Raw genomic sequence first — 21787 nt, 5'->3', positions numbered from 1 at the left:
AGGCGGAGGCAAGCTGGGGTGGGGACCGGTTCCCCTGCGCGCCCCCTTACCCCAGCTTACCTACTGCGGCGCAGGCGGCTCTCCTCATGCCCCCCCCCGCTGCAGTTCACCTCTGCTCCATCTCCTTGGGCCTGAGTGCGAAGCCACCACTTGCTTCTCAGCCCTCCCAGGCTTCCCACGCGAACAGCTGATTCGCAGGAAGCCAGGGGGGCGGAGAAGCAGAGCGGGGCGGCACATAACTCAGGGGCAGAGGTGGAGCGGAGGTGAGCTGGGGACGGGGACGGGGACGAGGGGAGCTGCCGGTGGGTGCTCTGCACCCACTAAATTTTCCCCGTGGGTGCTCCAGCCCCGGAGCACCCAGGGAGTCGGCGCCTAAGGTGGGACAACCGGTTCTAAAAGGGCTTCTAAATTTAACAACCAGTTCCAGCAAACCGGTGCGAACTGGCTCCAGCTCACCACTGTCCTTATGCCCTACTCTGCTAGATTAAAGAGCTCTTTAGTAACTGGTATTTTCTTCCCATGAAGGCGTTTACACACTATCATTAAGTCACCACACAACCTTCTTTTTAATAAGCTCTTTAAATGTCTCACTTTAAGGCATTTTCTCCAGCCCTCGAACCATTTCTATGGCTTTGTAATGCACCCTTTCCAATTTTTCAATCTTTTTTACAATGTAGACACCAGAACTATATATGCTATTCCAGTATTGGTCTCACCAATGCTGTATGCAGAAGTAAATCACTTCCCTACTTACTACTCCCCTGTTTATACATCCAAGGATCGCATTTGCCCTTTTTACCATGGCATTGCACTGGAAGCTCATGCTGAGTTGCTTGACCACTATGACCCATAAATCCTTTTCTAAGTTATTGCTTTCTATGATACACATTTCAATTCAGTACTCCAACAACCAAGAACATTCAGTCCACTCCAGGTAAGACTACATCCTTTTATAATCTTTTTTCTAATCTGTTTAGAACAGACACATCATTGTTTAACAGTGCGATTAATCTCGCAATTAATCGCAATTAATTTTTTAATCATGCGATTAATCACGATTAATTTTTTTAATCGCTTGACAGCCCTAATTAAAATGCATTTTATCCAAATGGACCCCGTTTATCATGTCATCCCAATAGCTCTGTATGACTGCTCTGGCCCCATCATAACACCAGTCTTTGTGTCATCCACAAATTCTATCAGCTGTGATGATATATCTACTTTCGGATCATTGATGAAAATGTTGTACAGTATCAGGCCTAGTACTGAGCCATGTGGAACCCCATGATAAGCACACCATTTGATGATGATTCCCCATTGACAACTAATTTTTTAGATCAGTAATGTATCAGTGGGAAGGGCAGAACTGTTTCACTGAGTGACCAAGAGGAAAATGTCAAGGGAAATCAGAGAATATTGACACAGTGACTGCATCCTACATAGAGTGCTTTTCCCTGCACTTTCAAAGAGGTGCACAGATATTATGCTATTTGATCCTGTTAACATTAAGAGTAGTTGCTAGGCTACAAAGCCCGTGCACTATGTTGAAAGTTTAGTGGTTATACTTCCCTTATTGCCTTGCTGCTCAGATTAAAGAATTTGTGCATAGCAAGGTAATGCAATGAGCTAGCACAATATGCTGCAGCTTGAACCTAGTCACAAAATGGTAAGCACATGGGGGTGCAGGAGAGGACTATGAGGCTCAAGGATTTGTAGAGTCTTTTATTTCTAGCCCATCAATTGAGATATGGCCAGATATCACTAATAGTGGGGGGGAACCACCTCTTAAAACCATACAATGAGTCTTGTGTTGCCATTTACAGCTGTGTCAAGTGGGCATGAAAAATTACAAAATCACACTATCATTTTGCATGCATTTGGCACAAATGTAAATGATAAAATAAGGTGAAAAATTAAGCTCTCCCTATATTTTTAAAAGCCCCATATCTGACCCCCTCCCTCCAAGATCTCTAAGGCTGTTTCCAAACTCCAGCTTGCTTGATAGTTGTCTCCGTAAAGTGAAAGGATGCACTTCTGGCTATGAAAAAATTGGGGGAATAGGAACCTTTCTTCAGAAGAAGTCATTGTTTGGAGACCTTGAAAAGAAAAACCGAGATTAGCATCGTCCAGAAATGTGAATTGGTGACCATCGCTTTCTTCAAGCAGATTGTGTTAGCAAATTACTAGCAAAGTATACTTCATACCATATACTGCACACTTTACAAAGCAAAGACTAGATGAATAGACAAGGGGGTGTCAAACAGAGCTTTGTTGCCCAACTATGAAATATGGGCAAGGAAAGAATGACTGCCATTTTAGGCCAGCTTTGTTAATATACCATTCACATATATATAGTATGGTACAGAGCACACAGATTCCTCTGGTTTCTAATCAGCTAATAATTTACAGGTCATATCTCAGCTCTCACCCTGGCTGGTCTCAGAAATGCGAATGAGAGTGCAGTGTGCTGAGCAAAGGGAACCAAGCTGACTGGTCTACCCAGCAGCCAATACAGGGGGACGACATCAGAGTACTATGAATGGAGACACATAATAATAGCAAAAAGAAAAGGAGTACTTGTGGCACCTTAGAGACTAACAAATTTATTTGAGCATAAGCTTTCGTCAGCTACAGCTCACGAAAGCTTATGCTCAAATAAATTTGTTAGTCTCTAAGGAGCCACAAGTTCTCCTTTTCTCCACAACCGTTTCTCCACAACCATGGAGGCTAGAAACTTTTTGTGATGAAAGCTGAGATTTTCACAAAATTACCTGGTTCCAGCCACTGGTGCTTTAAGAAAAGCACCATTTCTTGTGATAATCTCCCAAGAGTTGTCTTTGCACTGGTATAGATGATGACACAAGATACCTTGAACATGCTGCATGCCCATGCATTGTTGCTTGTCTCCCATTCCTTTGACCATGCTCTAAACAATAAATCATGGACTGTTTATGAGACTAAGGCTGGCCTATACCTAAAATTTCTGCTAGTGTAATTATATGGGTTAGGAGTTTGACTAGTGTAACAATAGTTACATTTACCATTAGAGCTTATTTTGGTTGGGGAACTGGAATAAACCATACCAGCAGGAGAACATTTTTTACCAGTCTAAACTGTGTCTTCATTAGGTCTTTCAAACATAGACAAGGCCTATGGCTGAGTGTAGCTATCACTCCATTGTGAGTTAGAGCATGAACATTGAATAGGAAGTGGTGGGCCAAGATCATACTCTGGTAAAACTGCAGTCGCCTGAAAAATTTGGGCACCTCTGTTCTAATCCATGCACTTTATATTAATCTTTTTTATACATCTTCAGGAAAAATTAGCAAATCAGTCGTTCACAGGTTAAATTCTCTCTATACCACCAGGGATTACAACAGAAACCCCTATGCTTTCCATGTGATTTAGCCATGCAGCTATCACTAATTTCAGTTTGGTGTGAATGTAAGTGGTATAGCTAAATCCTGCACATCTTTGGAAACATAAGGGAAAGCATTATGATCCTAAATGTTACAAATGGTTTGTGCACATTATTAACTTTCATATTTTAGCACCAAACAGACCTGGAAGATGGCTGCACTAACACAATCCTTTATATTACTTTTCAGTTTCCAGTGATTCAACCATTACTATAAACAGCAGTACAAATGTCTCAGGTAAGCTTCCAAGGTTTTCACTTTGCCTGGGATTTCAGAGGTCTCTGTCACCTGCTGTGCATGTAAGACAATGAGAGAGATCCTCTACACCACAAACTTGGGCATGCATTTAAAAGAAGATTTATTTATTTTTTGCTTTTGGAATATAAATACCAGTAGAAAATTGTGCTGAACTCCTCCAAGCTGCATGTGCAACCTTAATTCAGTCCCATTGTGCATATGTGTTATGATACAGTCTTTAATTACATGATTGCATACTATTTTTCCCACTGGATCCCTGCCTCATTTGTTGCACAGGATGGATATTGCTCAACTGATGAGCAATTATTCAATTTTTTTTATCCTCATTGATCAATGTATGGCCCCATGCACACGATTGAAATCATGCTCTGAAGACAGAATTATTAATTTTCTTATCAGCTTTTCTCTGGCAATCTGAGGGCTTATAGAATCTGAGGGTTTCACAGTCATTTATTTATTTATCTTTACAACTGTTATGTGAGATGAAGGAGTGTTGTTATTCATATTTTACAGATGGGGAGCTGAGGTACAGAGAGATTAAGGTCAAAATATCCACTAATTTTGGGTACCCAATTTGAGCTGTCTCAGACATGACTTTTCAGAGTTCTTAACATCTTGAAGCACTTCATATGTCTGAGCACAGCTCCCACTGAATTCAGTTATAGCTGTGAGCACTCAGCACTTCTGCAAATTGGACTACACGGTCTCGAGTTGGGCAGCCAGTAAATGAGAAACACACAATTAGTGACCACCTGTAAAAAGTATAGTTTAAGTGATTTGCCTGCCATCACACAAGAACTCTGGCAGAGACACTGATAGAATCCAGTTTCCAGAGCAACATTCAGCTGTCTTAACCATGGGACCATCCTTTCTCTTCCTGCAAATGCTTGCTTCATCCACTACGCACCTTTCAACTTCTGCAACAAATGAAGCAGGGGTCCCACGGACAACAATTTCCTTCACTACACAACTCTGATTTGTCCCTATCACAAGTCCAGCATATGCACTGAATGATGCAGGACTTCTGTGGAAAAAATACGATGTGATCATGCAATTAAAGACTGCATCATAATGCATATGCACAAGGGGAAGATGAATTAAGGTTGTATTGGCAAACTTAATTTTGGCATTTCCTAACTTTTGATGGCTTAACTTTGCAATCCTAATAACGTTCTTATCTATTAACATATGTGCAAACACTGGGTCTAATTCTGCTCTCTCACCATTGTAAATCAAAAGTCATATCTCCACTGAAGCAAATAGTTACTTCTGATTTACATCAGTGTCAGTGAGAGCAGAACTGCCCCCCCATCTAAGAAACATACCGTTTTTCACTGTAACCCATTTTAACATATTTCCTTTTCCCCTCTTACTTGGAGTCTTTCCAATGCAGGGTCCACTTCTGAAGTCTTTATTCAGTCCCTAGTCAGCTAAAACTATCAATGAGATGCATTCTCATTGAAATTTGCCTAAGGACTTCACTAGTGGACCCCCATGAGGAAAATTTCTCAGATCATAAAATCCAGTACAGTTGGCAGTCTGTACTGGATCATAACTGGATCATAAAATCCAGTACAGTTGGCAGTCTGTGCTCCAGAGAGACCTAAGGTTGAAATAACAGGTGGTAACATAGTTAGCTGGAGTTGAGTTACATTGGCAAAGTTATAGTCTGCACTATGCTTTGCCTTAGCCAACAGTAAATCTTTCACTTCAGTAAACATCAAGGGCCTGATTCTGATCATGAGCAGCTGCAATGAATTCTGCGGTGTTACATTAGATGTAAAATCAGTGTGTCTCTCTCAGAATGGGCTCCTCACCCTGGATTTCCCTTTGCAAGCAGTCCTCACTCACACACACACGTAAATTCACCACAGTGTACTTCATTTATGTCTTATGCAGCTTCGTGTCCCATCACCTTAAGGCTTTTTCCAAGCTTCAACATACCCCGATGGCACAGAATGGGGGAACAAGAGGTCTCAACTCTCTGAGATCCTGAGCTTCTTTGCCCTTCTTCCAGCCTCCCTCTCTCCCATTTAACAGTCCCAGCCGATGACCTGAATCCCTTTAACTGTTTAATCATCAAGTCTTAATAAATTATCTCCCAATTTGGCCCATGTGAGCCAGTCGTAGGCTACCTCTCCTTCACCCCTTTTAAAAAAATGTTTCCTCCCTGGGCACTTTCTTTCCTCTAGGGCTGCTGTCCTTCCCCCCCCCCGTCCCCCACCCCAGGTGCAAGATTTCTTTAAACTGGCTCTCTAACATCTTTATAGGCACCCTCTCCATTTTCCATCTGTAAAAGGTACATTCTGATGGAGGGGTAGCCTCTTGCTCTCAGTGTCTGCCCATCTGTCTTCACACCATGGGCAACTTTTTTCCGCATCAGACCTTTTGCCCACTTCTGAAGTCTCCCCATCTACAATATCACCCAGCTTACCCTGCATTTCAATAAGCTGTTGCCCTTGCTTCTGGATCTCTCCAGCCCTCAACCTTTTTGGCTTGCCTTTCACCATCTTCATCTAACTCATCTGCTTTACTTCTTCCTCCTTTTCATACCCTTTACCTTGGGGTTCTTCCCCAGGAATTTGGTTCTTAGTTTGTCTCTTGTCTAGTCTGTCCTGTTTCTTCCTTTGGCTTCTTGGCCTCTTTCTTGTCGTCTCACCTGCTCCAGTCCTTCCCTCTCTAGCCATTTGCTTCTCTGGGCATGTCTCTTCTTCCTCAAAGGAAAAGGGCTCAAAAGGGGTTGCAGTTAACACAGGTTTGGGCTATGTCCTGACCATCCACCCCGCTTCCACTGAAATGTTCCCCAAATCTCCAGAGACATCCTGGCCACTGGACAGACTTTCCCTTCCCCATGAATGCACTTTAGTTTCAGTCTTTCCCCCGACTTCATCCCGTCTCTCCTAACCAATAAGCAACCTGTGTCAGAATCTACCAGGCCCTTGGCCCTCATTGCCCCCTCCCCCCCAAACTCTCATGGACTGCTTCCCAAAGGTTCCATCTACCCAGAACTCAGCAAGATTACAGTCCATGTAGAGGCAGTCCCTCTTCAGATGTCTTGAGCCCCAACACTGGTAACAAACAATTTGACAGTTTTTGGGAAGGGTTTCCTTCCTCCCCCCTCTTACAATTGGTTGTTCCCCACTTTTCCTCTCAGAGACGGTTTGTTTTACTAGGGACAACAGCCTCCGTGAACTCCTCAGTGAGTTTAACAGCAGCTTCTAAAGTAGGGGGTTGGTGCCTCTGCATCAAACCCTGGTGACCTCAGGGAGACTCTGCAATAGCTGTTCCAAAATAATGGATTGTCTGATATCCCCTTTTTGTGCAATGCAGCTTGCTGCTTGAAACCTTTGCCTGTTTCATTCTGCCAACAGACTCATATGATCTAAAATGGCTGCCTTTACGGTATCCTAATCTGCAGCTTGTTCAGTGCCATGTAAACAGCTTGAGTTTCTCCTGAGAGAGAGGGAGCTAACTGGAAGGCTCCTACCGTCTTTTCCCAGCCTGCTCCCAAAGCCACCTTCTCAAACATAAACAAAAAGCCATTGGGGTCATTCATTGGGCCCATTTTGCCCAGGCCTGTGCCCATCACTTAGTTATCACTCCCTATTGAGGGACTCAACAGCTTCTCCAGGAGCCGTTGCTGCACCTGCAATTGGCCTGCAATAAATTGCTGTAGGCTTTGTTGTTCTGCTGGCCAGGAAAACAAGAATTATCTCTCGGTGCATTGAGTCATCTGAAACTCCTGACGGGCTTTCTTTAACTCCATTTGTTGCTCAACTACCCAGCACAGGAATGTCTCCATATTGCCCAGTCTGCCGCTCCTTCTCATCATCTTCTCTCTCCAATTCTTTGCCTACACCAGAATGGGAAATCCCAGATAAACCCACAAATATCACAGGGGCACTCTTGGCAAGCAGGCCTCATATGCTGCCAAGTTGATGGGTGAAATACAGCCCCTTTTGAAATCAATGGTAGTTTAGCCATTGTCTTCAATGGAGCTAGGATTTCACCCCATGTATTTAGATAGGCTTTTCCTTAGTGGAGTGAGTTATTAAGGAGTGGGATCATGGGTGGTATATTCTGGTTTGTTGGTTTTCTGTGTGGAGAGGGGGTTCTTTCAGTATTGCTGATGTTGTCAATTTAGATGAATTATGGTGTTTTTAAAAAGATATTAATGTAAGTGGGCCTAGAGATATTTGATAGATATGCTACATATATTGTGGGGGAAATAGGTAAAATAAAGAATTTGAATGTTTTTTCTTTCAGTTGCTTCAAATGTTACCTGGGAACCAGTTTTCCAGACCAACTCTTCACAACAACCAACACAGGTCACTACATCACCATCATCAATAACAGAAGCAAATGACAAAACTAGTAGTGGTAAGTGATAACTTTTGCTGATCAACTGCTGAACCCATTGGAGGCTGTATTTCTGAACAATAGTGTGGAACAGTAGCGAGCACAAACAATGTAGTTCTGATGGTAGAATTAGGGAATTGAGAGCCGGTGTTCTCTTAACTATTAAGTTCACTTCTCAGATACTTCATTCCACAGTAAACCTCTCCATAATGAAGTCCTACTCCAGTGGCTCAGACACTAAAATGTTTCATTTTTATGAGAGAGGTGGCTTTGAACCAATGCACTGGATTCGCGCAATTTGTAATTTGAGGAGGTGGGATGATAAGGTCTTTGGTTTGTCTGTTTTTTAAAAGAAAGTGGATAATCAAGACATGACCATGTAAAGTGATCAGAGTGGTCCCAGAATAGCATTCCCATATGTAAACAATAAAACCCAGATTTTAAACAGTTCTAGTACTGGCTCAAAACAGATCACTGTGGCATTTATTAAGGAGCTTTGAGAGGAAAATGGAGGCAGGGTGCTGCAGAGCTACTCCTGGCCATGAGGGGGAACTCAGGCGGTGGCTGACCCTGTTACAAACAAGTAGGAATAGAATCCAGCTGCCTCTCCCACAGCTGTGTTGACTGAAAAGGGAGTTAAATTCAGTACACACTTTTGTCCCTAAAGTAAATAGATGTGACTCTGAGCAGATCTATTGAGTAAGAAAGTGCCATTTTCACCATTACTTTTCAAAGCTAGAATAATACTTTGGCCCCATTTCAGCAAAACACTGACAGAAGCACTTTTTACATATGCTTAGGTGCTTTACCGAATAGGAAAGGACTTCACCATATAGCTTGATTATAGCTTCACTGAGTTGGGGCCTTTAAAATATTCCTTTTTTAAGTTATCATAGAACTTACAGATGGAAATATTTATTTGGTCATGTAGTCCAGAACCCCAATAGTGCGCAATGGCTTCCCAGCGTATTCTCCAAAATATTGTCGAGTCTAGTTTTAAATGGCATAAGTCACCAGGGCTTCTTTTTCTTTCCTTAAGTCTGTGTTCTATAATCTAATGGACTTAACTGCTTCAAAGTGAGCATAAAATAATTTAGGCTAAGGAAGCGTAACAATTTCCATACTATTACTCCCAGTCCCCACCCTTTGGGCCTGAAAATTAGTCCTCTCTTTTACTTGTCAGTTATACTTTCAAATTCTATAAGCCTCAAAATTCAGGCTTTGCCTTTGTATTGAACAGTCTAATGTGTTTGGTCCTCCTTTACTGTATTTTGGCCAGACATTCAGGTGCTGTTATTGCAGAAGGCATGGCTAAAATATCCCCAATACAGAAGCTGTTGAAGTGTGGGAGAAAGTGTCAAAAGCCCTTAGCAAAAATCACTAATGTGGCTCCTTTCGGTTTGATAGAGGTTCCTGACTCAAGGGTATCAATGCAGCACAGCCATCTGGAACTAAAACACACCGATAGTTAGGGCTCCTGGCATGTGAGGAAATGCTGATGAGGAAAAGCATGCCTGTCTGTGCAGCTTAGTTCCAGGTGGTGGTCAGTATTGATATTCTGGAGTAGGCCAGGCTTGGAAACCTCTTTTATATTTTGAAGCAGTAGGGGAGAAAGAAAGGAGGGGGAAGTCCAGTGAGTGGTATATTCCATAAGCAAAACATACATTAATACATAGAGATGGCCCCGAGCCGGAAAAGGCCCAAAGATATAGGGCCTCAAAATTTGTGGGTATTTTAATTGAAATGGGTGCTGATATTTTAATTCAGGACCATTTCAATAGATATGATTTTCCCTGTTTGCCCAGCACACCCTCAGCCTGTGTGCAACTTAATGGATGGTGCTTATTATGTGATCTTCTTACTTATAAAAAGCCCAGCCACTTGGAGCAAGAAATTAAAATGTTCCATTTAACCAATTAATTCCCATGTATAGACTACTACCAAAGAAGCAAATGTTCCCTGATTATATTTGCAGTCCTTACCCAACATTTACTCTCTTTAAATCAATGGGAGCTTTGATTAAGGACTGTGGGATTTAGCCCCATAATCAAAGTAGGGGCTTCATTGTTAAGGTTTTGATTGGAAGCAACATGAAGGGTGGCCTTTCTTGCATGCCTACTCTAGGCTGAGAAGAAACACAGCACGCTTTCTTCCATCCATCCCCCTGCCCTCCAACTGCATCTGCAAATTAATAAGACAGTATATAGCTGGTCCATTGGCTATTCTGGGGTGTCTCGCTCTTGTTTTGATGCAGAATGAAAACAAATTTTGAAACCTCGTAATTTTTCACAAAAGGTGATTGTGGCTTCATTACCTGCATTCCATCATCTTTATTTGCACACTGGAAGGGTGTGGCGGGGAAAAAGTTTCCTGTGTCCTCGTTTCCCTCTGTGACAAGTACACAAGACAGACCAAATTTTGCCTGTAAAATGGAGACTAGTCTATTAGAATATTGGCCACTACCTTTCTTTTTCAATTATGCTTCATTCCCTCCCACCACCCTGTCTTCAGTGTGTCTCAGAGGACAAATGGCAATAATTTAAGATGGCCTAATGAAATTTTAAATTTCACCTTAAAAAACCACTAGGCCAGATCAATAATAAAAATGAGGACGTTCTGCAAAAGAACGTTTATATTGCTTTTTAACTGGGGAAATCATTTTGCCCATGCCAACCCCAATCCCATCCACACAGCAGAGATTTGACAGCTCTCCCCATCTCTGCTACTATTTCTGTTGCTGCTGTCACCTTTCATTATAGATTTGGAAAAAGCCCTCACAAAGTCTGTGTGCTTTGTGAAAGAATGCAATAGCCTTTTTTCTCAGTCTACCATATTTCTTCCCCTCCACAGGCACTCTTTCCCACTCCCTCTGTTTATTGATATATTTGGCCAGTCTCCTCTATCTTTTATTAATATTTGAGGACAACCCCAGTAGCTTTTACTAAATCAAAACTACTGCATCAGCCCTGCAGTCCACACTCCCAAACAAGAGCTGTGTGTAAGATCCAGAGCTTGTCTCTTTCAACAGCAAAAGTTGGTCCAATAAAAGATATTACCTTACCCACCTTGTCTCTCTGGTATTTTTGTTTGTAGTGAACTACAGATGCAAAAGAGCACAATCAAGTGTGTCTATAAATAATAGAATTCTATACTTAATAGAATTTAGACCTCTGATGACCAGGGGCACAATCAAGTAGACATTTACTGTGAGATTTTCAAAGCTGCCTTGATTATTTGAACAATGATTTACCATTAATTTGAATGGGGATTGGACATTCCAGTCCCTGAGGATTTTGATGTTGCACTATGCCCTAGTGGATAGAGCACTAGGCTGGACCTCAGGAGACCTGGTTCTGCCATTGGCCTGCTGGGTAACCTTGGAAAACCTTGCTCTGTGCCTCAGATACCACATCTGTTAAATGGGAATAATGATGCTGACTTCCTTTATAAAGTACTTTTGAATTGTGGTGGTAAGACCTGGGTTTTATTCACATCTGCAATCAGCTGCATGTGCGATTGACTATAGGTGCAAAATTAGAGGCCTGAGTGAATCCTCTTTTAAAATTTGATCCTGTGTGTGTATGTGTAAAGTTAAGCTCCACAGAAATCACTTTGTTTTCTGCTTAAAATCTCTTACTGGAAATAGAAAGATTTTGACTGGAAACACACACTGTTTCTTTTGGCCTGAAAGATGTTTAACCAAAGTAGCTTCAATTTTTGAAGCCATGAAGCAATTTTTGTCCATGAATTGCTGAGATGGTTGACTATACATCATTTTTTACACACAGATAATTTTGGTTTTGGTGTTCTCTGCACTTCGCAATCATTTTTGGCTTATTTGATGTGGTTCTAATATCAAAACTAGTTACCTTGCTGGGAGGGAGATTAAGAGCACTATGTAGAAAAACTGAAATGTATGTGGATTGTATATAAGATAAGTGGTAATTCACCCTGAGATCAAGAGAGGATATATGTAAAAGTTCAGTTCATTAAAAGAAAACGAAGGGCTATTGGACACAAGTAGGAGGCAAAATCTGATGCTCAGACAGCAGATTTACAGAAAAGCTCCAGTTTTCCCCTTGCATTCCTGCTGATTATTTCTTTGACAAATATGTGTTGAGAACAGTGGTTAACATACTGTCGTTTATCCTACCAAAATATCAGCAGGGAAAACTGAATCACTGCCAACGAATTCTGTGACGGCAGCATCAGACTCCGCTTGGATGACGGCTGGTAAGGCATCCCTTTAAAAATCTTATTTATAATCAACTGTTGGCAACAGACCCATTAAACAATGATGTGACTGTTTTACAGCAGCAACCTGCTTTCTCTGCTGTGATGCTTTGCTGTGAATTCAGCCTCCTCCTGTTAAGCATGCAGAAAACTTTTCTGCAGCTGGAGGAATAGGCACATGGTGAATTACTGCAGTGATATGTCAGTGGGAAGGGCAGATCTGGATCACTGAGTGCCCAAGAGGAACCAGCAGGGGATTCTATTACAGAGCACTGGCATTGTAATAAGCGGAGAACTCAGATTTACACTGTCTCCTCCTACTTCCTACATCAAATTAAGTCTCTCATAGATCTGAGTTATCGGTTTTATCAAAACCCAAATCTCTAGCTGGCTCAGTGCAGCTCTTTCATTTATAAGCACTGGCTGTATCTGAATGAGTCAGCCTCTTTAGGGGATTGGCACAAGAACTGCTCCATCTACTTAAGAGATCGCAATACTGTGTATTAGACACAAGGCTTAGATACTACTGAAGACCCCAAATCAGTTGTTGATATTTAACTGTAAAGAAAATTACAAATAGAATTAAAGAATCTCCTCATTAGGTTGCCTCTTTAGGCTCACGTTAGGTCCAATGCAGAGGGCCCGTGCACAACTTTGTGCCCACTTCAACCCTCAATATAGGGCTTAAGGACCTCATCCAAAGCCTATTGAAGTTAATGGGATTCTTTCTAAACAACTGCAATGGGCTTTACATCAGATTTTAAGTAAGGCATCAGTAGTACTGTTACCCCTTCTGACTAGGGATGTAAATATTATTTAAATAGCTAACTGTTTAAACGATAAAAATTATATCATTTAACTGGTTAGCCGATTAAAGGGAGAAGGGCTGAAGCCGCTCCGGCCGGCACCACAGGGGTAAACAGTTAGGTTGGGTTAACAGTAAGACTAATACTTACCAGTTAATCATTTAACCATTTTAATATTTTACATTGCTACTTGTGACCTGAGCAGCTAGCCAAAAACTCAGGGTCTAATAGGTCATTCCAGTTCAGAGGAAAAATTGGTGACACTGAGGCCTGATCTACATTAGGAACTTACACCGGCATAGCTACATCTCTCAGGGGTGTGAAAAATCCATGCCCCTGAAAGACGTAGCTAGACTGACCTAACCCCCGGGGTAGACAGTGATAGGTTGACAGTAGAATTCTTCCGTTGTCCAAGCTACCACCTCTCAGGGAGGTGGATTATCTACGCCAATGCGAGACCCCTCCCATCAGCGTAAGTACTGTCCACGTTGAAGTGCTACAGCAGCGCAGCTGCAGTGTTTTAGATGTAGACATACCCTCAGGTATTTCTTTGCGGCAGTTTTATTTACAAAGAATGTAACAAGTCCTGTGTCTCTGAATGCAGTACGAATCAAAGTAACAAGAAATAGTTTCTATTGCTCACAGACCCAAGCTTCTTTTCAGGCAGCACACATGACCCAAATAACATCTCCCCAGGTTTCTTCCAGGGTCCCATGCCATGCTTTCAGCTGCACCTACAGTGATTTTTGTGGTCTGCCCCTGTGTGTGTGTATGTGTCTCTCTCTCCTCTGTGTTTCTGTGTGTTCTGCCTTTGCCCTTCACCCTGACCCAACACACGCACACACTTACCCAGACAATACTCAGCAAAACACCTCTGCCCACTCAGCCCAAAACTCCTGGGCAGGATGAGAACCACTTTTGTCTTGGGTGGAGGGCCTTGTGATTAACTTATCCTGACAGTACTGGTAATAGAAGGGTGTGTACATGCCCAATCTCAAGGAGTTTTTAACTTTGTTTTACCCAGCTCATAACAGTACCTTGGCCATTCCTCTGTACAGGGGTGAATTTTGCCCATGCTGAATAAATTGTATCAAAAAAGATAAATGAAGATTATGTTCTCCCACTGATCCTCCATTGTGGAATATACATGTTCCCCAGAACAATCTGTTCTCACAGCAACTAAATACGAGTAGAGTATTTAGACCTGGGTTGCTGCCAATAGTGAGGCAACTCTTGGAACATGTGATCCCTGTGGGATTACAGCTGTATGTGGGGTTACCAGACAAACTGGTGGTTGATGTCAGAACAAGATGCCTGGCTGCCTCCTTCCTTGTTTCTCCCACTCACCTGATTATTCTGCACAGCTTGCTGAGTGTATTTATGGTTGAATGTCTCCGCACATGAAGGATTACTGCAGTCTGGCTTTCCTTTCATTCTCTGATCAGAGGCTTTTATTAATATTGTTGTAATAACTTCCTATTATTGCTGCTATGATAACAGAATCATTAGTGGAACTTGCTGCAACTACCATTCTCATTATCTCCTAGACTAAGCCCCCCCCCACACGTTAAGAGGATTTTGTTTGTTTGTTTGTTTGTTTGTTTTAAGACCTCAGGTCAAAATTCAGTATACAAGGTTACAGAGCCTGGAGCAATTAAAATAAAAATGAAAACAAAAAGAAAAGTTTGTTTAAAAATCTGTTTGCCTTTTAAGTTATGGGGATTCAGAAATGATCAGAGGTTTCGGAGGTTTTGTGTAACTCTTGCACCATAATTTTAAAAAGCTTTTTTAAATTATTTAAATGAAAGTTTGCAAATCATTAGCTTCTATTATAGACTAGACTTCCATATTAATTTTAAACTATGTGATCCTGTGTGCAGAGTGGGCTAGGTACAGGCAGTTCAGCCTTACCTCAAAATTTCTAGGTTTTCCAGAATATAGCCTGAACCTTAAGGTGCAATTATTGCTCTTATCAGCTTGAGTCATGCTGGAAGGGAAGGCAGCACACACCTCCAGAATGGTGGGGCCTGGAAACCCAGGCATTATGCCTTTAGAGAGATGCAAGGTGCACTCCTTGTTATATGCCTGCTCAACAGGTGGGGCCAGTGTTCCCTGAAGCACAGCTATTTGGATGAAATACATACATGAAGCAGGGAAGGGGCAAAGGCCCCAACCTGAAATCCCGCCCCCCGATGCTGCTGCTGCCTTCTCTTGTGTTTCTTAGTTCCCTGGGCCCCTGTAGGGGTATTCTGGGAGGGGAAAGGGCTCTAGCAAACTCAGACAGGGGGAGCATAGTTTAATTCTGTAATGTTGTGCAAATGTACTTTTTGGTATCAATATTATGTTTACAAAATTGATTTTATAATAAGATTTAAACCTACCTTTAAAAAATGAAGGTGGGGGAGGGAAGTAGCTCATGTGCTGTTGGGTTACAGCTATTTGCAGTCCACTTGCCCATTTAGCTAAGGGTGGCTCCAGGACCCAACCCTGCAGCATGTGGAATACCTAAAGAAGTCACTAAGTTCTGAGCGGAGCTTGACAGTGGGATAAGATCCAGAAGGCCTTGGAATTTGGGTGCCTGAAGCTAGACATCTTAATTCATATGTAGACACCTAAATAAGTGATTAGCTTTTCAGAGGTGCTGAACACTTGCTGCTCTCTCTGAAGTCACTGGTTACTGCTGATGTTCAACATGAAAATCAAGCCTTAGGGGGATGTCTACACTGCAATAAAACACCCCTGTCAGCTGATTTGGGCTTGCAGGGCTATAAAATGGCAGGGTTGACATTGAAAAAATTGGGTTTGTTTAGTCTGGGTGTTGTATTGCAGTGTACACATATCCCAAGTGTCTAGACAGAGATTCTGGAGAAGGGCTTTCTCTGGGAAGACTGGGGGAAATACAGAGATTTTGTACATATTTGAAGCATACGCTCCCAAAAGCTGACATGATCTAGATACGAAATTTGCACCAATTTAAATGTATAGGTTTTTAAAAATGGTTTGTTAAATCCCTTGTGTGGGCACTCTTCCATTGGTTTAAAGCTGGCTCTTATAGACTTTGCATAAGTCAGAAAGGGAATATTGTGTTGCCGTCGGGTACCTGCTGTTTTTATCCCATAGGTAATGTCTTGCCTTTTGTTAGAGTACGAACACAAAATATAAATTATCCACTCGATCATGACAACTGAAATTCTGTTTCATTGTTGTTCAATGACCTTCAGCTCTGCTGCTTCACGGGGTGCGTCACGGGATCATTTTAGACTCACCTCAAATGCAAATCTCATTATTAAACAAGTAGCCCTGACCCTGTATCAAACATATGAGAACTGAAATAAAGGCAAGAATAGACATTTACTTGTACATTTAACGATCTCTGGATATTGTACTTTCTAGGCAGCAGGATAAATCCACCCAATGGCAGAGAATGAAGCAATTGACCCTTGTAGCAGGGTGCTGATGCAGAAGCACCTAATTAGCCCCTGCCCAGTCAGCTCCAATCCAGGGAAGTCGATTGGGTCTGATGGAAAAGGCCTGATGCTGGCCTGAGGATTGGTAACACCTGCTGACCTGACAAGCCAAGGACTATAAAGGCTCAGAGGGAGCCATAAGGGGGTGTGTGGCAAGGGAGACGTCAGTCAGGGAAGGAGCTAGAGGCCTCCTAGCTGAAGGCTGACTCTGCCTGTGAGGGAGGTAACCAACCCTGTAAAGCTTGTATATAGATGGACACTGGTGGTGGGACAACATTAAGTAAATAAAGACATAGGTGTTGCACAACCCTGAGGCCTCTCCAAGCCTTACTGGGGAGGGCAAACAGACCCCAGGAAGAGGGGCGGGTCATGAACCCTGTTACAACCCTATTATTAATTTCCATCTGTAAAACTTGTATAATATCAAACCATGTGACTATCAGGTGTTTAGCTGTAGAGTTGAAACAGACTTTATCAGGAATCCAGCTCCTCTGTTTCTATCAAATTGTACTCAGCACAGAAATGGGTAGGGACGGAAGTGGCTCTACGCTACTTTTCCATTTCCCTGATCCTGGAAAAAGAGCCTGAGGCTACTTTGGCCACTGGTATGGCTTAGCGAAGCCTCAAGGCTGCTCTAAATTATGCTCGTAGTAAGAACCCCTTAGGGGCTGGCTGGCAAAGGATTGCTAGAGTGTGAGGTGCTCCAGCTACACACTCTACACTGATGGGGCTGAGAGCAAGTAAGGTGTAAAGCTGGGGGCGGGAGGGTGGGCAGGGAGGTGGGTGTTGAGAATCAAACATGCTGTTTGTATTGGATCAATGTTCATTTGACTGCCTTCTTTTCAGATCTGACTACCAGTATAATAACCTCAGAACACAGCAAGGGTCATCAAACCACATGTAATGCTACTGGGTCACCTCCAACTCCAGTAACAGGAACCAACGCAACAGTCATCAAGTCTGACACTATAAGTAAGTGATGAGTCCCTGCATCATCAGTCACACCGTGTTCTGAAACAGAACCATTTCTCTGAAACAGCCATGTTCAGCATGAAATTTCAGTTACAGTTTGCATTACAGTTAGTATGGGTGAACTTCAAAAGATTCAGAATTTTCTCCACTCAATGAAATTAAAGGCTGTAATTTATAAAATGAGCTGGAAAGACTTACTTCAGCCACATACAGTTGTCCACTGCTACAGGAGGTCATTGAGTCAAATACTGTGACTAGAATTTAAAGTGGAAAACAACTATAATTTTTATGATCACTAACAACCCTACAAACTGGTTCACAGTCAAGCTGGAAGGGCATATCATGTGGGGTCCAACAGGGATCAGTTGTGGGTCTGGTTCTGTTCAATATCTTCATCAATGATGTAGATAATGGTAGAGAGAGTACACTTATAAAGTTTGCAGATGATACCAAACTGGGAGGCATTGCATGTGCTTTGGAGGATAGGATTAAAATTCAAAACGATCTGGACAAACTGGAGAAATGGTTTCATGTAAATAGGATGAAATTCAATAAGGACAAAGTCAAAGTGTTCCATTTAGGAAGGAACAATCAGCTGTACACATACAAAATGGGAAATAATTGCCAAGGAAGGAGTTCTGCAGAAAGGGATCTGGAGGTCAGAATGGAGCACAACCTAAATATGAGTCAACCGTGTAACACTGTTGTGGGGGGCAGGTGAGGGGAAGGGGAAAGCAAACATCATTCTGGGATGTGCAAGTATTAGCAGGAGTGTTGTAAGCAAGATATGAGAATTAATTCTTCTGCTCTACTCTGCCCTGATTAGGCCTCAACCGGAATATTGTGTCCAGGTCTGGGTGCCAGATTTCAGGAAAGATGTGGACAAATTGGAGAAAGTCCAGAGAAGAGCAACAAAAATGATTAAAGGTCTAGAAAACTTGACCTATGAGGGAAGATTGAAAAAATTGGGTTTGTTTAGTCTGAAGAAGAGAAGACTGTGAAGTGACATGACAAGTTTTCAAGTACATACAAGGTTGTTACAAGGAGAAGAGAGGAAAAAATGTCCTCCTTAACCTCTGAAGATAGGACAAGAAGCAATGGGTTTAAATTGCAGCAAGCGTAGTTTACATTGGACATTAGGAAAAACTTCCTAACTGGCAGGATGCTTAAGCACTGGAACAAATTGCCTGGGGCGGTTCTGGAAGCTCCATCACTGGAGATTTTTAAGAGCAGGGGAGACAAATATCTGTCAGGGATAGTCTAGATAATACTTAGTCCTGTCTTGAGTGCAAAGGACTGGATTAGATGACTGCTTGAGATCCCTTCCACTCCTACAATTCTATGATTCTGTGAAACGAAGATAATGCTATAAGATAATGCTATAACCAAATGATGATGTTCAGGGTATAAAATGATCATCTGTGAGGTCATGAAGACATTCATCTTCCACAACCTACAAATAGCATGGTACAACTGGCTGGTGTAGATGTTTCATCTTTGAATCATTAGGTACTGGCCATGGCTGAAGGTTGATGTCAGACTGGGCAAACTACAGCCTGCGGGCCGGATCCGGCACCTCAGGGCTTTGGATCTGGTCTGTGGGATTGCCCCCCGTGGTGCTGCAGGCCCTGAGCTGGCACCACGTCCCTGGGGCCCAGGGGGAGGGGGCAGAGGCGGAGGGCTCCGTGAGTTGCTCTTGCCTCCAGGCACTGCCCTCCCCCCCCCCACAGCTCCCATTGGCTGGTAACGGGGAACCTCAGCCAATGGGAGCTTTGAGGGAGGTACCTGGAGGCATGGCAAGAGCAGCGTGCAGAGCCCTGTGCCGCTGCGCCCCCCCCCCCGCCCCTGGGGCCGCGCAGGGATGTGGTTCCAGCCACTTCCTAGAGTGGCATGGCATGGGGCCAGGGCATGTGGCTGCCCTCCAAAATTGAAGAAGTAAACTACAGGCTATTGAGGCTATTTAGGTAGAGGATCTTTGAGAATACAATGGAGAGAGGTTAGTTATTGGTCTCTTTCACCATCTGTCAATCTTCTAACCATCTCTGAATTGATTGTCAGGTATTTTCAAACCAAACTGGGGTCAGTTGTGCCAAAAAAAAGTGTTTTGCTCACCACCTAACAAGGATTTAGTGCCACCAATGTTGTACTTCACTTTTCAATGATGAATCTGGAAGTCTTCCCAGATTATTTATACAGAGTACCTGCCCCTCTAATTTACAGCCCCAAAGGATGAGGTTGACTAGGAACAGACAGAACAACTACAGTATCTGTTACTCCTGCCTTTCTTCCCATCTCTCTTTCTGTAAAACTGCTGTGCATGACCCCACCTCCAAACACCTGTCTGTTGGCTGAATATTTAGAGAATACAAACTGAAAACATCTACTGTGTTGGCCACCTGAACATGTGGGTTTATATACCACTGCTGAGCCACCTCAAGAACAAACAGGCCAGTTGTTTGACTGGATACTTGAGATAGAAGGAAAAGAGAGAGGGTAGGAATCTCTTCACTATTCTCTGTTTTCTTTTTTCTATTTTGGAAGAATGTAGATCACATCTGGAAAAGATGTTTCATACTTGTGCAGCTTTAATAATGGTGATGAGTTAGGTGATTTTTGTAATCCCAGGATAAGGTGGGCTGCTAAAGTGGAGAATATCCCTTTAAATAGTTTGAGTGCCCTCTAATGGCCTTCACTGGCTGTGTCTGCAGTGACCAGAGATCTGTCAGAACAGCAGTGTGCATTATTCATAGATTCCAAAGCCAGAAGGGACCATTGCGATATTCTAGTCTGACCTCCCACATAGCACAGACCAAAGAACTTCCCCAAAAATAATTCCTAGAGTGTGTCTTTTGGAAAAACATCTGATCTCGATTTAAAAATTGCCAGTGAAGGAGAATCCACTATGACCCTTGATAAGTTGTTCCAATGGTTAATTACACTCATTTTTTAAAAAAATTAATCTTACCTCCAGTTTGAATTTGTCTAGCTTCAACTTCCAGCCATTAGATCATGTTATACCTTTCTCTGGTAGACTGAAGAGCTGTTAAATTTTTGTTTCACATGTAAATACTTATAGACTGTAATCAAGTCAGCCCTTAACCGTCTCTGTGTTAAGCTAAATAGATAGAGCCTGGTGCCCAGGCAGCATGGAGGAGGAAACTGAAGCATGCAGCAGAGGTCTTTGTGATGGATCTCAAGGCTCCAACCCTTCTGCTGAGCCCTGTGTGTGTCAATATGAGGCCACATGATGGGATTTCTCTTTTTTTCAATTTGCTTTTTTAAAAACCTAGGAAATTACACAAAAAACTGCACAAGTACACGGAGGCCAAAATAAGATTGCATTTCCTGACTCCTGTGTGCTTGACTTTGCAACATCAGTAATGTTCTTTTAAAGTAGGGTTTGTGGGAGAAGTAATATGTAGGTAGATCTGTATGTTTATTTTGACCCCACTCTTCCCATATGATTATTACATTTGTGGTGTAGATACAAACGACACAACAGCAGTCATTCTATTTTTTAGGGAGCATATTCTGGCTAATACTACTAATGTTTATAACAATAGCATTATGTAGTGTTTCAGACATTCGCTAAATAAATTTCACACTTCTTGTATGGTGAGTAATATCTTCATTTTATAGAGGGGCAGTGTAAGAACCAGAGGATGAGTGAACTCTTCAGGATTACACTTGGAGTAATTGACCGTTATGCAGACGGCCAGCACAGGGTATAGCATAGAAAGCACAGCACAGGGGCAGAAGTGATTTTACACACCTCCAGGATTCTGATCTGCTCTGGGGCTGATTTAGCCCCTGGTATCATTTAGAGTAGCCAGAGGGCTGCTCTGAATTATGGCAGCTTTCCCTCAAGCAGCATGTGGGCTGCTTCACCATCCGGAAGAGTTGGAGTGCAGAGCATGCGCCAGTCTCTCTTGCAGAGTTGTAGTCTACCTCTCCTTACAGATTCCACCAGGATAAAATCAGAGAACTGCAGTCCCCAATATCACCCTGCAAGGAAAGAGCCCTAAAAAAATAGATGGGCCTTTCACTAAACACAATATTGGCTGGTTCTGTCAGACAATTGGAGGAAGAGAATTCCAGAACTGAGAGTTCACCAGAGCCCTGCCTTTGAACTCCAAACAATTGTAGTTTGAGGCTGTTAGCAAAAACATCCTAGCTCCTCTCAACTGCCAGGGTAGCACATGAAGAAAGAGGCAGTTTCTAAGGGAGCCAGGCCCAACTCATGTAGGACTTTCATGATCAAAATTAACACCTT

General features: G+C 42.6%; 1 protein-coding gene across 8 annotated transcripts in view; it reads left to right on the top strand.

The window, feature by feature from the left end:
* The window catches only part of EMCN (endomucin), an 83260-nt gene that overhangs the window by 25341 nt on the left and 36132 nt on the right, over nucleotides 1-21787 (top strand). For 5 of the 8 annotated variants that reach the window (XM_043513327.1, XM_043513328.1, XM_043513331.1 and 2 more), the window contains exons 3-7: nucleotides 881-934; nucleotides 3609-3656; nucleotides 7944-8057; nucleotides 12201-12269; nucleotides 17389-17514. In XM_043513327.1, coding sequence (XP_043369262.1) covers nucleotides 881-934; nucleotides 3609-3656; nucleotides 7944-8057; nucleotides 12201-12269; nucleotides 17389-17514 — 411 coding nt within the window. The remainder of the gene's footprint in view (nucleotides 1-880; nucleotides 935-3608; nucleotides 3657-7943; nucleotides 8058-12200; nucleotides 12270-17388; nucleotides 17515-21787) is intronic. The other 3 variants (XM_043513330.1, XM_038401070.2, XM_043513329.1) reach the window with 2 other exon arrangements.

The sequence above is a fragment of the Dermochelys coriacea genome, chromosome 4 (genome assembly GCF_009764565.3).
Source record: "Dermochelys coriacea isolate rDerCor1 chromosome 4, rDerCor1.pri.v4, whole genome shotgun sequence".
In the NCBI taxonomy this organism is placed as follows: Eukaryota; Metazoa; Chordata; order Testudines; family Dermochelyidae; genus Dermochelys; species Dermochelys coriacea.
Note: the sequence above shows the minus strand (reverse complement) of the source record. Positions and strands in the feature narration are given on the sequence as shown.